Genomic DNA, 14,485 nt, shown 5'->3' with positions numbered 1-14,485 from the left:
TGCAAGATGTCTCAGGTATTATTTCACTGCTGGTCACTCAGCAAGCTCTGTTGATGTCCAACAACATTCTTGCATAGTTGTATTGTACTTTGTGCTTTCACTAAAACTAACTCATTCATTGAATAAAGCAATGAAAATCATATGAGATAGTAAATACTGCGGGCACACACTTGAATGTAAGTGTGACAGTAAGTAGACAATTATGTTAACAACAGAAGAAGGATATGTTATGGAGGCGTTGAAATGCAAATAGCCAGTTTGGAGTTAAAAAACTGGCTTACTGAAACTAATACACGCAATCAAATTCCCAATCAAAAGTACCTTTGGTGTATTCCCTCCTTTACATCCTGAAAGGCAATATATCACCAAAACAATTATTGACAAATTGCTAAAACGCAATTAACAAACAAACAAGCAAAAGGATACTATCAAGTATAAAGCTCTTAATATAGCAGTTCAAAAAGTTATTTCCTGAAATGTGCAAGCCTTATAAGTGTTAAAATGAACAGGGAATTTTCTTGTTCAGAAATAATGAAATCCAATACAACACTGCGCCACAATTTTGAGAAAGAAAGGACATAGGTCTCTTATCATATTATAAAGACTGATAGCATATTCTGTCCTTAGAAACAATTTTACTGAGGCTAGAAAAGACTTTCAATAAGTGTGTCCAGGTGTATGTAACTATGCCTAAAACATACGCAAGTAACTCTAATATTAAGCAATTGGCTGAAAAATAAAATCTGGGTTATACAAAATAACAAGTACAAATTAACTTATTTTCTATTAACATGATAACTGTAACATAAAAAAAATGTAAAGTCCATAGTTTATTGAAAAATTTGTGTATCACTTGACTTGCATCATACAAATTGCAGGGATAGTTCTGGGAGGCAGACGAGGATAGTGTTGAATTGTTTCAATAGAGTCATACTGTGATGAATGATTTTATCTGCTTCATGGTTTTGGAGGTGGAGAAATATTGTTGCTCTACAGGGTCTGGGAAAAGGACGGTTGGATAACATTTAACATTAAAGATGACAGTAAATCAGATGCTATGCGGGGGAGGGGGGGCAGGGGGATACACTCATGAGGATTGAACAGTAAACAAAATAAATAGAAACAAAAACTCTTTAAGTATACAAAAATGGACAAAAATTTCAGTAAGACCTTAAACAAAACAATCCAATCAGAAGACACTATGCAAGATCAATAAATGCAACATGGACCAATCAGGTTTCACTCATTGAAGTAAGCACTATTTGTTGTGATTTAAAGCTGTAACTCATTTTGGTGTTGCTCACTCCTAAAAAACTGTTTCAATTGCTTTCATTTCAATATTCAACTGTGGCTAAGTGGGTAGCAACCACAGCTGAATAAAAGGTTGTGCGCTCAACTTTCATTCAAATGATTTGAGTACATAATCCAACTTACATTCAGTGCAGTGTTGAGGAGGTGCTGCCTGTTTGAGGTATCACATTTTTGGGGTGAGATGTAAATCTGCCTTTACATAAATGTCCTCAAGACTCAATTCTGAAAAGTAAGGGAGTTATCCCTGATGTCCTGCACAATATTTATTCCTGAACCAACATCACTAAAATCAGATTATCTGTTCATTCCCCAGTTGTTGTTTGTGGGAATTTATGTGCAAATTGACTGCTGCATTCCCTACATTGCAAGTGATTACATTTCAAAAAAGTATGTTATTAGCTGTAAAGTGCATTGGAATATCCTGATGTTGTGAAAGGTGATGCATAAATGCAAATTTTTTTGTAACTGTAATAGATTTATCTATTCATTTAGAAACACGATCTGATGCTATAATATCTTAGATGTTGTGTTTGCAAAGCAAAATGAAAATAAAATCGCAATTGGAAGGGAGAAATAAAGGTTTTCTTGTAATACTAAATTTTATTAAAGTTTTGTTAAGTTAAAAATGGGATAAAATAACAGTCTAATGGAACTCGCACTATCAAGACTCAGCATGGGGTTACTTTGCAAATGGCCATATTTTGTCGATCATAAATGGTATATCATTTTTATGTTATTCCGTAAGTGTCAAGTTTATTCGGTTCTTTGAAACCTGTTTGTCAATACTCTGTACTGTTTATGTTTCCTCTTAATGTCCTCCTAAATTGTAGAGCTCATAGAAACTTGTAACATAGAAGGAGGCCATTCATACCTGTGTGGTTCTTGGATAGAGCAGCATTGGCATTAATTTATACAATTTCAGAGTAAGTGACAACATTTCACTTCCATCTAACAAGGGGAAATTTAATAGCTTTTAGCACACATGCCATCCTCCATTTTCTTGCTATTAAGCAAAAGCATCTTCTTGATCAAAAACAGAAAATGCTGGAAAATCTCAGCAGATCTGATGAGAGGTCATCCAGACTTGGAACATTAGCTCTATTCTCTCTTCACAGATGGTGTCAGATCTGCTGAGACTTTCTGTTTTTGTTTCAGATTCCAGCATCCACAGTATTTTGTTTTTAACCCTTCTCGATGTCCACCTTTCAAGTTAGATTTCTGTGACCTCAATGCTTTCACATATACCAGTACAGACAGTCTGGATGTATCTGAACAGATCATACATAGTCACAGTATACTTGTTTACATCTATTTAATTGGCCTGATAAAATAAACAAAATCAGGCTTTTTTTGCCACCTTCACTAACAGGCTTACATGGGAGACTGTATTTTACTGGATGCAAATCATAATTTGCTCAATATTGGATCTGAATGTCTATGTACACTGTATGTAGGCACTGATTATAACAATTGCAACACATGGGCAGCACGGTGGCACAGTGGTTAGCACTGCTGCCTCACAATGCCAGGGTCCCAGATTCAATTCTGATCTTGGGTTACAATCTGTGTGGGGTTTGCACATTCTCTTCATGTCTGTGTGGGTTTCCTCCGGATGTTCTGGTTTCCTCCCACACTTCAAAGATGTGCACATTAGGTTGATTGGCCATGCTAAATTGACCCTAGTGTCAGGGGGATTAGCAGGGTAAATGTTTGGGGTTGCAGGAATAGGGTCTGGGTGGGATTGTGGGTGAAATAGACTCGATGGGCCAAATGACCTCCTTCTGTACTGGGGAGATACTGTTCTATTGACACGTCAGTGTGCAACTTTAGCAAAGTCATTAGCCTGTTTGAAATAAATGGGTTAAGGACTCTTTCAAAATAGCACACATAAGAAGTTGAGCTGAACAAATGTGCTAAAAATAGGACATAGAGAAACTTCAACCCCATGGAGTCCAAAGAAATCCATGATTATAATGATATCAAGAGGAAGCCGTCAAGCTTGATTATATACATTAATGTATCTGCAAATTGCTTGTTAATGGGTTTCTTGGATTTAGGTTTAAATCACTAAAGCTGATAATATTTCCATCCAAAGGGAGATTTCAGTGGTTATTTCATTTCGCACCAATGAAACATTAAAACACTGAAGACAAACCCCAGCTACGTCTTTACTGTGTACACCTGTGCTTTGCAAGTTTAATATCCATTTTTCCCTCAAAATAAAGTGTCATTTTGGTTTACTCAACATGATATATTTAAAGCATTTCTTCTCACTTGATCAAAGGTGAAATAGCAATGCTCTACACTGGGTATTTTTGCTCATTTTATCTTTTGTAACAAAAGAAATGAAGATATACTCTAGCTAATTAACTAAAACACAAATATTTGGGGGATTATGCTGGGACATGTATGCTATGGAGAGGGTCCAGTATATCCATTTCTTTTCACAGTCTTGTTTTTCTGCTATGCCTATTCAATTTCACTTCTTTTAATTCAGGTTAGACAGAAGAGGGATAATAAGAATCTTTGAAATTCATAGAAATCTGTTAGATTGTGTAATATCTCTGATGGACTGATTACCAATCTTTGTACAGCAGAGGGTTTTGTTTTGAATTTTGCGAAACACCATAAAAAAAATTAAACTATTCATAAAAATAAAACACCAAAGCCAGGAAAGTCTGTAGATATAGTTAACAAAATAATAAATCATGTGTCGATTTAATTTGCTGTAAATTGATGTCAGGTTTGCTCTTTAATCATAAAAATGTAGCAGACTAATATAATGTACTTTTTAAAAAATAAGACACGACAAATCATAAGTATGTCACAGAGACCGTTGACTGTTCTACAAATCAATCCTGAGCACAAGTTCACTTGATTTGCTTCACTGTCACTGCTCACTCAACATCTTTTGTTTTTAGAACAATAAAATTGGAGATATTATATTCAACACAATATCATAAAGCAATAAAGGATTGTAATCACGTATTTTTCCCCTTCTGAACACAAAATAAATTATTTCATTGAAATGAATCTTAATTACCTATTTTGTTTTGTGAATTATCTATCAATAGCTTTCGTAATGATAATTGTAGCAGAGATCTGGCTATGAAATGGTTGTTACTACGCTTTGACTATTTGTGTTGCAATATATACTTGTCCACTGACTCAGCAAGTCAATTTCTGCAGGGACTAGCAGAAGTTCAGATGACATCACAAAGCAGGACCACATGGGAATTAACAATGAGCCTTTGGAGTTTAAAACAACTTAAAATATTTCATAAACTGTTCACTTTTAGTGAAACATTATCATAGGGACATACAATGCAAATAAAAGCAAAATCTTCTTTTCAAGTTTTGATCAAAATCAGCAGTTTTTGACTTTACCTTTGCATAACATGTTACAACTTCAGCTAATAATTTGGGAACTGATTCTATTTTATTTTCTGTCCCATTCCAAGGTGCTGATCATTAAGTGGCTTCCACCTAGTGTAACTGGATGACAAAGGTTATCTAGATTAATGTGAGACACTACTAGTTAATATTTGACAACATCCAATTCCCTAAGGTATCACTCCGTACATGATCAGTTACATAATACAAGCATGTTTTTCTTTTGCATTTTCATGAATATTTAGTTCAAATTTTCAATTTCCAATCACACTTTGGTTGCTTCAAATATGGGATTCATCTGCGCTGTCTATTTTTATTTTGCTGGAAAGATAAAATGTAAATAATATTGCACACAAAACAAATCCGCTTCAATATTGTTTCACCCTGATAGTGCCAGTGATTTTAGGTAGACAGATTAAACACTTCCTTTTATTACTATTGAGCAAAATAAAATGCCTTTTTTCTATTTTAGAAGAAGATGTATAAAATATGCAAATTATTGGTCTTGCAAACAAATATTTAGCTGAGCTTCTTAATCATTACTTTCTGTGTTCTTTTTTAATAAATATCAATTTCAAATTTTTAATGGGAAGAAATGTCGGATGCTAATGTCTGTCTGATTATGTGTGTTATATATTTGTTAAATGGCTCCTTAGAGTTTGCCAATCAAATCCTTTTGAGTTAGTAAGCTACGTAGATAGCAAACAATGCTGCTTTATCAGATAAATCTATAGGACCATTTTTCAACACATTCTTGAAGTCACTTGGCAGACAAAATCCAATTCCAAGCATTCATTTGATTAACCACAGTTCAAAAATACTGCAAATGAAATATTTTTTTCAGAAAAAAAAGAGATGAAACAATTAAGATTCTCAGAGCATTTCTTAATAAATTTAACATACAATTTTTAACCTTTTTTTGTATCCAGATTTTTCCAATTTTACCAATTTGGTGGTTATATTAAATTAGGCCAAATCTTGCTGAAAATGTAACAATATGTTAATGAGGCACCTCGGTATTCATCCGCAAATTGAACAGGAAAATCAAGGTATGAGGAGATATGCCATAAATTGTGAATCTCCAGAATTAGCTGGTCAATTTGTATTGTTTCACGCAGCAGCATTTTCCTTTAATCTCACCTTCATTTTTAAGAACTTGCTGATTTGGCACAATAGTTAAATTTGTTAAGGATAATAATGAATAGCAGAGGTACTATTTTAATGACTTGGTAATATAGTGCAAACCAATCTCGGGTCCAAAAAGTGAACAACTTAAAATGCTGAGTCTCATTCCTGCATGTAGTAAATTGTTCTTGGATATCTTACACATTTCAAATTTAAATTAATTTTTTCCCTCACCTTTCCCTTTTGGCTTCTCTCTCTCTCTCTCTATTAATCCAATATTAATTCCCTCTCTTTATTTTGCTTTCTGAACGTGATTTGATTCAAATTTCCTTCTATTGTCTCTGTTATTTCTCAATCCTTACATGTCATCATTAAGGAGATACATTGTTGGTTCCCTCATTAACCAAGGTCCCAGACGTTCTGTCGCATTTGCCACTACAGTCAGTTTGCACTTCCAGCAATCACAAAATGTTTTGGACTTCATGAGTGCAGAGAAAACGTCTAATTAATGGAGTATGCCCTGCTCCAGCAAGATTTGGCCCATTATATTTTAAATGACTTATTCTTTTAATATATAACAACAAACCCAAATAATGGCTTGATTTATAAACACGAGACAGAAATTAGATTGGATGCAGTCTGGAATTCAAACAGTTAAGCATTATTTCTTATTCTGGGAGCAATGATTCAAATGCTACACCAATCTGCATTATGTTGAGATTTAGCTTGTGCGTGATCATTTTAATGAACAACAGCAGCAAAAACTCTCAGACGGCATTCAATTAAATAATAAAGAACGTCCAAAAGTCTTTCCCTGTCAACACATTTGTATTGTGATTAACTAATCTCAACTCTATCTCTGACGAGGACATGTTGTGTTTTATTGCACCAAGGCAGTTAAAATGAACGGTGCAGAAAATATAATGCAGTGATGTAGTGTTTCTAGATGGTGTGCCAGCATTTGCAGCAAAAAAGGAGAATGTCTGGATTTATTTTATTATTATGTTTCTGTAATACGTTCGGGCAAAGAAAGAAAATAATCTCCTGCAACCATTTTTTTCCCAGATGCACCTTCTTACCTTAACACGTATGCAGTAAGTAAACACAAAATGAAAAATGATACATCTATGATAAATAACAGTATATTCCCATTTACACTGATAAATACACCATTTCCACTAAACAAGGCCCAACCCCATTTTTAAGTCTGGTCATGATCGTTACATATTTATAACAAGCAAGAGCAAGAAGGGTTTACTGAGTATTTAGTACGATGTAATCAGGGGAGAACAGTCAATCTGACAATGTTTTAAAGACCTAAGATATAATGAATATAAGTCCACAACTTAAAAATCGTTTGAGAAATCAGTATCACTGCAATTTCTGATAGACTCAAATTTTGCTTTTTAGATGAAAACTTCCATGGGCTCCAATTAGATTTATTTGGCAAATTTTGGTGGGTATTGCATCAGCTTTTGTTTTGTGGCTGGAATATGTGAATTATCCTTGCTGCTAGCCAAGTATCATAGGAGCACATTGCATTGTTAAATAAATCTAAAATGTATCACAATAAAAAATCTACAATGGAAAAGCATTGATGACTTGATGGTTTGTTTTGCATTGCCTAATGAACAAAGTAGACTTAATATTATTCTTCACTTCTATAATTTGAGTGAAAAATGATGAAATAATCATTACGCACTGCAACAGTATTAATTAAATATATCGTAAATTGTGGTTGTCAACCTATTCATACTGAGTAGAATCGTAAACCCTAGCCAGTTGAATACATTTTGTTTTCAAAACCATGTCATATGAAGACATGGTGATGACCTTATTTAGACCAACTGATACAGAAAATTTCTGATTAAATATGACCAGATGATGATTGGTATTTGTTAATTATAACATTAGAGAATTGCGTGTAAGCACAATACTCGGTGTTTTAATTGTACAAGATCTAAAATGCTGCTGCTGACCATGGTAGAGACCTCTACTGGGGATGTTAATGCAATCTGTACTGTCAATATTCCAGATCTAGCTGACAGTTTTTTTTTAACTAGAGTTGCTTCATCAACGCATCATCACATCAGCCCCCTAACACAGATATTTCTATTGTTGGCTCATGTTGGAAATCCAGTTTGACAAAAAAAAGCAACTTCATGTCAACAAATGGTTAAAATAACAACAGTAAACCCAACTAAAATGCTGCTTCCTGACAAGTGCTTTGACTGTACTTTTTTTTCTCCCTCTATTTGGCTTTATTTAATTTGCAGCCATTGTAAAACAATGTGCCATTGTCTTTAACTAAACTGCCTCTGACAAATTCTATTTTTGTTAAACTATATACTGTATTAAAAAATATGCCACACAAATAGCCATTTTGAACACCTGGTGGTGTAATATAACTACCCCTTTCAGTTATTTTGTTTTTTCTTTACAAGGGTACATACATTACATACAGATTTGTACAATCCATTATATAGCCCTGCATGGCCCCAGTGCACACATTGACTTGTGCAATTCTGAGATGAATATTAAGGACCCTTGGGTCTCTTTCTAATTTAAAAGTGCAGAATGCATACAAAGACATCCACTTTAAGAATAAGAGCTTCATACTAAAATCAGGGGTGTGCTAGCCTCTTGGAGTTCGATGAAAGGCCATTTTGACTCTAATTGTAAAGACTGCTGAAGCTAGAATCAAACCCAAACGGTGCATGGTACATCACCTATGACACACAGTGATCCACTGCAACAGGTATGCTGAGTCCTGTGGCAAAACTGCAATGTATTGATGCATTTTTGTACAACATGCGATATTTCTGATATCATCTAGGAATAAGCAAAAATATTTTGGTTGGAGAGGAAACTCCCAGGTGTTTTTTTTGTGTGTGACTAGAAGTAATTCTCTGGGTCTATTTTGTAACTAAAAACCTTGACTTGAGGTACACGTGAAGAAACAGCAATCTGACTACCACACTGTAAATGTAATGCTAATTTAGTTAAAAAACAGTACCGTTTCCAGGTATGGGAAAGCTAAGAAAGTAAGAAAGACTGGAATGTCCCTTCAAGAGCAGTGAAACCCAAAAACGTTTACTTATGCCTATTGTCAGAATATCACCAGCCAATCTTCAGTTTAGGTTCCTTTGATTACAGCAAATCCCAATGCTTCAGTGGAGCCACACGTTGTGGTGCACACCCCTGGCTCAAATAATCCCGTTCGAGGTGATTGTGATCTGGTGCCAAGGCACTTTCACCTCAAACATTTATGTTCAACGCGGGGAGAGAGAAAAAAAATAAAATAACCAAACCTCAGATAATTAGAAATAAATAGTGTATATAAACAACTCTGTGGCTTTAGAACTGACTGCACGTCGTCTGTTTTTCCAGCACTTCGAGGTAGTCCGGCTCAATGTGAAGCTTTGCTTTCAGTTCCAGGTAATCATTTCTAATTTGCTCAGCATATACATTACTGGGCGCCCCATACAGCACCGTCTCCCTCATCCTTTCTGGATGTAAATACTGACGCCTAACCTCATAGTTTGGTGAGTAATTATAGTTTGGTGGGCTACCAAATTTATAGTCAACACTGTTGCCAGTGGGGGACTGTTTCACCGGTTCTAGTATCCCACGGTAGAAATGGTCTACCTCCTGCACTGGGGAGATCTCCTCCTGGGGCTCTATGGTGCTGATGCTGTAAGTGGGGCTCCTCAGTTGATTCTCCCTCTCCTCGTCCACTTGGTTTCTGTAGGCGACCTTGAGTTCGTGGAGGTCCCTGTAATCGTCCACCGAGTTGCCTTCCCTGGACCTGTAGATGGGATTCTTGCACATGTGTCCCAGGGGGTGGGGGATGTACTCGTACACGTGGCTGGCCGGGCTCTTGGCTTTGGGGGCAGACCTGTGGCTGTACACGCTGTACTGCAGGTTGAAGGAGCTGACGTCCGAGTTGTTGGTGCTGGCCCGGTCACTCTGCGCCTTCTTGCGCCGCTTCATCACCAGCACGAAGAGGCCGGCGGCCACGAAGACGGAGGTGATGAACACCAGGAGCAGGCTGAGGATGAGGACGGACAGGGGCACGGAGCCGGTGTCGGAGACGTACTGGACAGGGGTGCCGGCCGTGGTGGGGCTCTGGGTGGCCGGGGCCACCGAAGGGGACGGGGTGGACACGATGATATCCGAGTAATCGGGGCAGATCAGGTCGGACTTAATGGCTCGCAGGTCTTTGCCGGTGAATTGCTTGGGCGTCTCGCAGATCACCCCGTTAATCAGGGTGCCAGTGTTAAACCTCTCCAGCCAGTGCTTCATGCCCACCGCCTCGCAGCTGCAATCCCAGGGGTTCTCGTACAACTCGATCTGGATCAAGGACTTGAGTTGCTCCAGAACCCCGAGCACAGGCAGGGAAGTGAAGCGGTTATTCCTCAGGCTCAGCCTGGTCAGGTTCAAGCCGGCGAAGATGTCCCTGGGGAAAGCCCGGAGCAGGTTATTGTTGAGGAAGAGCAGTTGGAGACTGGGCAGCGGCTGGAAGGAGCCGGGCAGGATGTCTTTGATGGCATTGTACTCCAGGTAGAGGTACTGCAGGCTCCTGAGGCCGTAGAAGATCTCAGAGGTCAGCCTCTCGATGCAGTTGCCATTGAGATAGAGGCGGCGCAAGTGGGTGAGGTTCATGAAGGCTCGGTCTTGGACCACAGTGATCCTGTTGTGACCCAGATGGAGCAAGTCCAAGCCCGGGCTGTCGTAGAAATCCGACCTCCGCACGGTCAGGATGTAATTGCCGGTCAGGTACATCTTTTTGGGGTTGTAGGGTTTGGGCTCCAGCTCACTGATCCTCTCAATCTTCCTCTCCTGGCAGTTGACATTGAGTCCAATGTCAGAGATCTGCATGTTGCAAGTGCACTGGCGGGGGCACACTAAAGGCACCGGGGGTTTGGTCTGGTAGGCGAAGATGGGGCCATAGTTGAAGCCCTCCTTGGGGGACGGGCTCTTGGAGGTGGGGCGGGCCCGGGGGGCTTTGGGCAGCCGGGTGCCCTTGGGGGCGCGGGGGGCAAACTTGGAGACGGGAGAGGAGGTGAGGATGGAGGTGGCCGGGGCTGCGCTGGTGTAGAAGTAGCCGTGGGTGCTGAGAGGGGGCAGGGGCTTCCAGTCGGAGTCCAGGCTGCCGCCCCTGCGGGGGCACAGCTCCTGCTTGGCCACCTCGTCCAGGTCGCGGCCGTGCAGCCGGAAGGGGGTCTCGCAGACCACCTCGCCCACCAGCGCCGTGTAGGAGATGCTCTCCAGCCAAGCCTTGAGGGCGATCAGCTCGCAGGTACAGTTCCAGGGGTTGTCCTCCAGCTGCAGCTCCACCACCCTCTCCATGTGCTCCAGCAAACCGGCGTACGGCAGCATCTTGAGGCGGTTGCCCCGCAGGTCGAGGTGGGTGAGGGGGACGTGCTTGAAGAGGTTCCCGGGCAAGCTGCTCAGCAGGTTATCGTTCAGGATGAGCACCTGCAGCGTGTGCAGCTTGCTCAGGGAGCCCGCCTCGATGGAGCTGATGTAGTTGTAGTCTACCTGCAGGTACTCCAGGCTCTCCAGCCCCGCGAAGGTGTCCTCCCGCAGCCCCTCCAGCTTGTTGTTGTTCAGGTGCAGCCTCCGGGTGGCCCGCAGCCCGTTGAAAGCCCCCGCCTCGATCTCCTGGATCTCGTTGCCGCCCAGGTGCAGGATGGAGACCCCGCTGAAGTTGAGGAACTCGTTGGGGTAGAGGCGGCTCAGCAGGTTCCCGGTCAGGAAGAGCTGGTAGACCGGGTAACGCGGGGGGCTGAGCTGCAGCAAGCTGATGATCTGGCTGCTCTCGCAGCCCACTACCAACACCTCGTCCTTCTCCTGGCAGGAGCACAGGCTCTCGCAAATCTCCCCGTAGCCCTCGATGCTCTCAGCCCGCGACAGCACGAACGATGCAAAGGCGATGGCTTGCGTGATCCACACATACATTTTCATGGCCCGAGTGCGGATCCGCGCTTCACTCCAGTGCTGGCTCGTAGCTTCTCACCTTCAGAACAGAAGACAGAGTGTAAATACTTTCCATTGCCAGCCACTAACTAACGTCACCAAAAATAACACCCCCCCTCCTCATGCCCCCTCCCCTCCCTTCCCTTCCTCCCTCTCCCCCTCCCTTCCTTTCTCTCCCTCTCTCTTCTCCTCCCTCTCTCTTTCACTCCCGCTTTCTTCTCACTTCCTCTTCTCTCTCTCTCTTCTCTCCCTTTATTTCCCCGTCTCTCCCTCCCTCTCTCCCCTCCCCCTCTTTTTTCTCTCCCTCTCTCCCCTTGCCCCTCTTTTCTCTCTCCCTCTCTCTCTCCCTTCCTCTCCTCCCCCTCCCCTTTCTCTCTCCTCCCCTCCCTTTTGCGCCCTCTCCCTCCTTTCCCTCCCCGCTCCCTCTCTCCTGCCACTCTGAGGATATTCCCTTACAACAGATCGCTTGTTGAAACGGTCATTAGATTCCACCACCACCACCCCCCCCCACCCACCCACCCACACACACACACACACCCTTTCCCCAGCTGATAACTGCAATGACGTCGAGGTCACCAGAAGTTAAGATGACATTCCCGATGTGATTCCCGGGATGTGTTGGGAAACAGCTTGTGGAATGGCAGTCCCGTCATTGCGAGGCAGTGTGCAGAGAGACACACAAGCTGGATCAGGGAAGAGTGCAGCTCCTGCTAGTTCACAGATAGGAAGTTGCATTGAATGTTAGCGTCACACACACACACACACACACTGCGTTAACGTCACTCCAGCTTTAACATTGCATTTGAGCAGATTTCAGAAATCTCTCTTCTTGCTGAAATACATTTTCTTTCTGGCGGCGGGAGAGTGCTGGCAACACTCCCTGAGTGGAACCAAATCCCACAGATCTCTTCTCAAAGGAACCGAATAGGAAAACAACGCGAATCAAACGGATGCATTCTCTCTGCAAAATAATTCCAAAATAAACCGCTCGTTTGCTTTCTCCTGAGCCAACAGGGACACGATTCCCCAACAAGGGCAAGCACACGCGTTCTGGCTTCCAAGCGCTCTCAGAGATCTTTGGACTCCAGTTCAAAGATAGCAAACTAATGCTGGAAAGGGCAGACAGACGGATACACATGGCTTTTTTTTTCGCTCCCTCACTCTCTCCCTCCCTCCTTCACTCTGTCCCTCCCCCCCCCCCACCTTCACTCTCTCCCTCCCTCCTCCACCTCTCACTGGTACCCAATCTTTTCCCTCTCACTTACCCTGTCTCCCCGAGCACTGGCGGATTTGAAGAGCGGTCCCAGAGACTCAGCCATCTCTAACACAGAGAGCTTTGAAACCCTGTAGTGTGGAGAGGAAATGGAACAAAAGCCAGCACCCACCACCGCCACCACCAGCCGCCCCCCCTCCCCTCCTCCCCGGTTGAAAGTCGCTGGATCGGGAACATTTTCTTTCGGGTCCAGCCCCATCGCCGATGTTGTGTCAGTCAGTTCCGGGAAACGCCGCTTCCAATCGGCGAGAAGTGTCGCAAGCTCTTCATCCCGGAGTGAGAGACATCCAAGTTGATTAAAGGCAAACCACACAATGTACGTCAGCGATTTAATGCCCAAATTTCATCTCGCTGGGAACAAATCCGATTTCCTGCCGCTATTTTTCTCTCTTTCATTCAAACAACTGCAGCAGATAGGCTCCACAGATATATATATAAAAAAACCCCTCAGCAAATGTCTATCCCCAGTGCTGAAATCTGTTCGATCCCAGCGCGCTGTTTTTTCCTCTCTCTGTGTTTCCCCCTTTGCAACCTGGAGCTTTTCAACTGCACAAGCCCGCAGAGCAAACGTTCAAATTAAAAAAAAATCACTTCGACACAATTATTATTCCCTGTAGGAATCCCCCTGGCATTGTGGAGGTATCAGAATGGCACTCCCCTTACCCCTCCCCACTCTGCCCTCCCTCTCAACAGCGCCTCACTGTTCCCCCCCTCCCCCCCACCAACCTTCTTGATGTTATACCCAGGGGGGTACACTTTCATCAGCTCTCCCCAATGAAAAACAAAAAAAAAGTTTCACCGTTTCATCTCGGTAAAATTTACAGCCAGAAGAAACATTAAACTTCACGCACGCAGCCCAATGCGATCACATGAGGACTGAAGCAATGGCCAGGCAGAACAGCAGGAGATCTGTCTCTCCCCCCCCGACTCCCCACGCTCTGTGCTCCATGTCAGGCAGCATTATCCCCCCACCCCCAGTTATTTGCCCAGACCTCAATGCTGTCATCTTTGGCATCAATACACACACACACACACATAGGCATAATACATAAAATATCCTGCTTTCTTTCAGCACCCTCGACCCTGCTATCATGAAATGAGAGTTTACCTACCCAGCTCGACTCCTGACAGCTCATAATATCGCAAGACAGGTGGGTTTCCGGCCACGATCCCAGTCAAGCTGCTGCTTTAGCGAGGCGATTAGCAATCCTCAGAACAGGGGGAGGGGGGGGGGGGGGGTTCCTTCCGTACATTGTGGTTTGTGCTTAAGACCAAGTGGCAGACCCGCTCCACCTTCGCAAACGTGACGGACCACTCAGTGGATGCAAGACTTTCTCTTCCCCCCTCCCCAACACCCCCCCGCCTCAACCACAATCGCACACCCTCACACCCACCCCACCC

The 14,485-nt window shown here is 42.4% G+C and overlaps 1 protein-coding gene across 1 annotated transcript; it reads right to left on the bottom strand.

Moving 5' to 3' along the window:
* Positions 1–4,055: 4,055 nt before the first annotated feature.
* slitrk5 (SLIT and NTRK like family member 5) lies at positions 4,056–14,246 on the bottom strand. Its single transcript, XM_080198138.1, has 2 exons — positions 14,197–14,246; positions 4,056–11,851 (listed from the first exon to the last, which is right to left on the bottom strand). Exon 2 carries the CDS (start codon positions 11,797–11,799, stop codon positions 9,187–9,189), a length of 2,613 nt encoding a protein of 870 aa, XP_080054264.1. The 5' UTR covers positions 11,800–11,851; positions 14,197–14,246; the 3' UTR covers positions 4,056–9,186.
* Between the last annotated feature and the right edge of the window lie 239 nt (positions 14,247–14,485).

This window comes from Carcharhinus amblyrhynchos, chromosome 10, assembly GCF_965287045.1.
Source record: "Carcharhinus amblyrhynchos chromosome 10, sCarAmb.v2.hapA, whole genome shotgun sequence".
Taxonomy (NCBI): domain Eukaryota; kingdom Metazoa; phylum Chordata; class Chondrichthyes; order Carcharhiniformes; family Carcharhinidae; genus Carcharhinus; species Carcharhinus amblyrhynchos.
This window is presented reverse-complemented; position numbering and strand designations above follow the sequence as displayed.

Excerpts from the sequence above, each read along its gene's own strand:
- slitrk5 (XM_080198138.1), bottom strand. The coding sequence starts at position 11,799 with ATGAAAATGTATGTGTGGATCACGCAAGCCATCGCCTTTGCATCGTTC.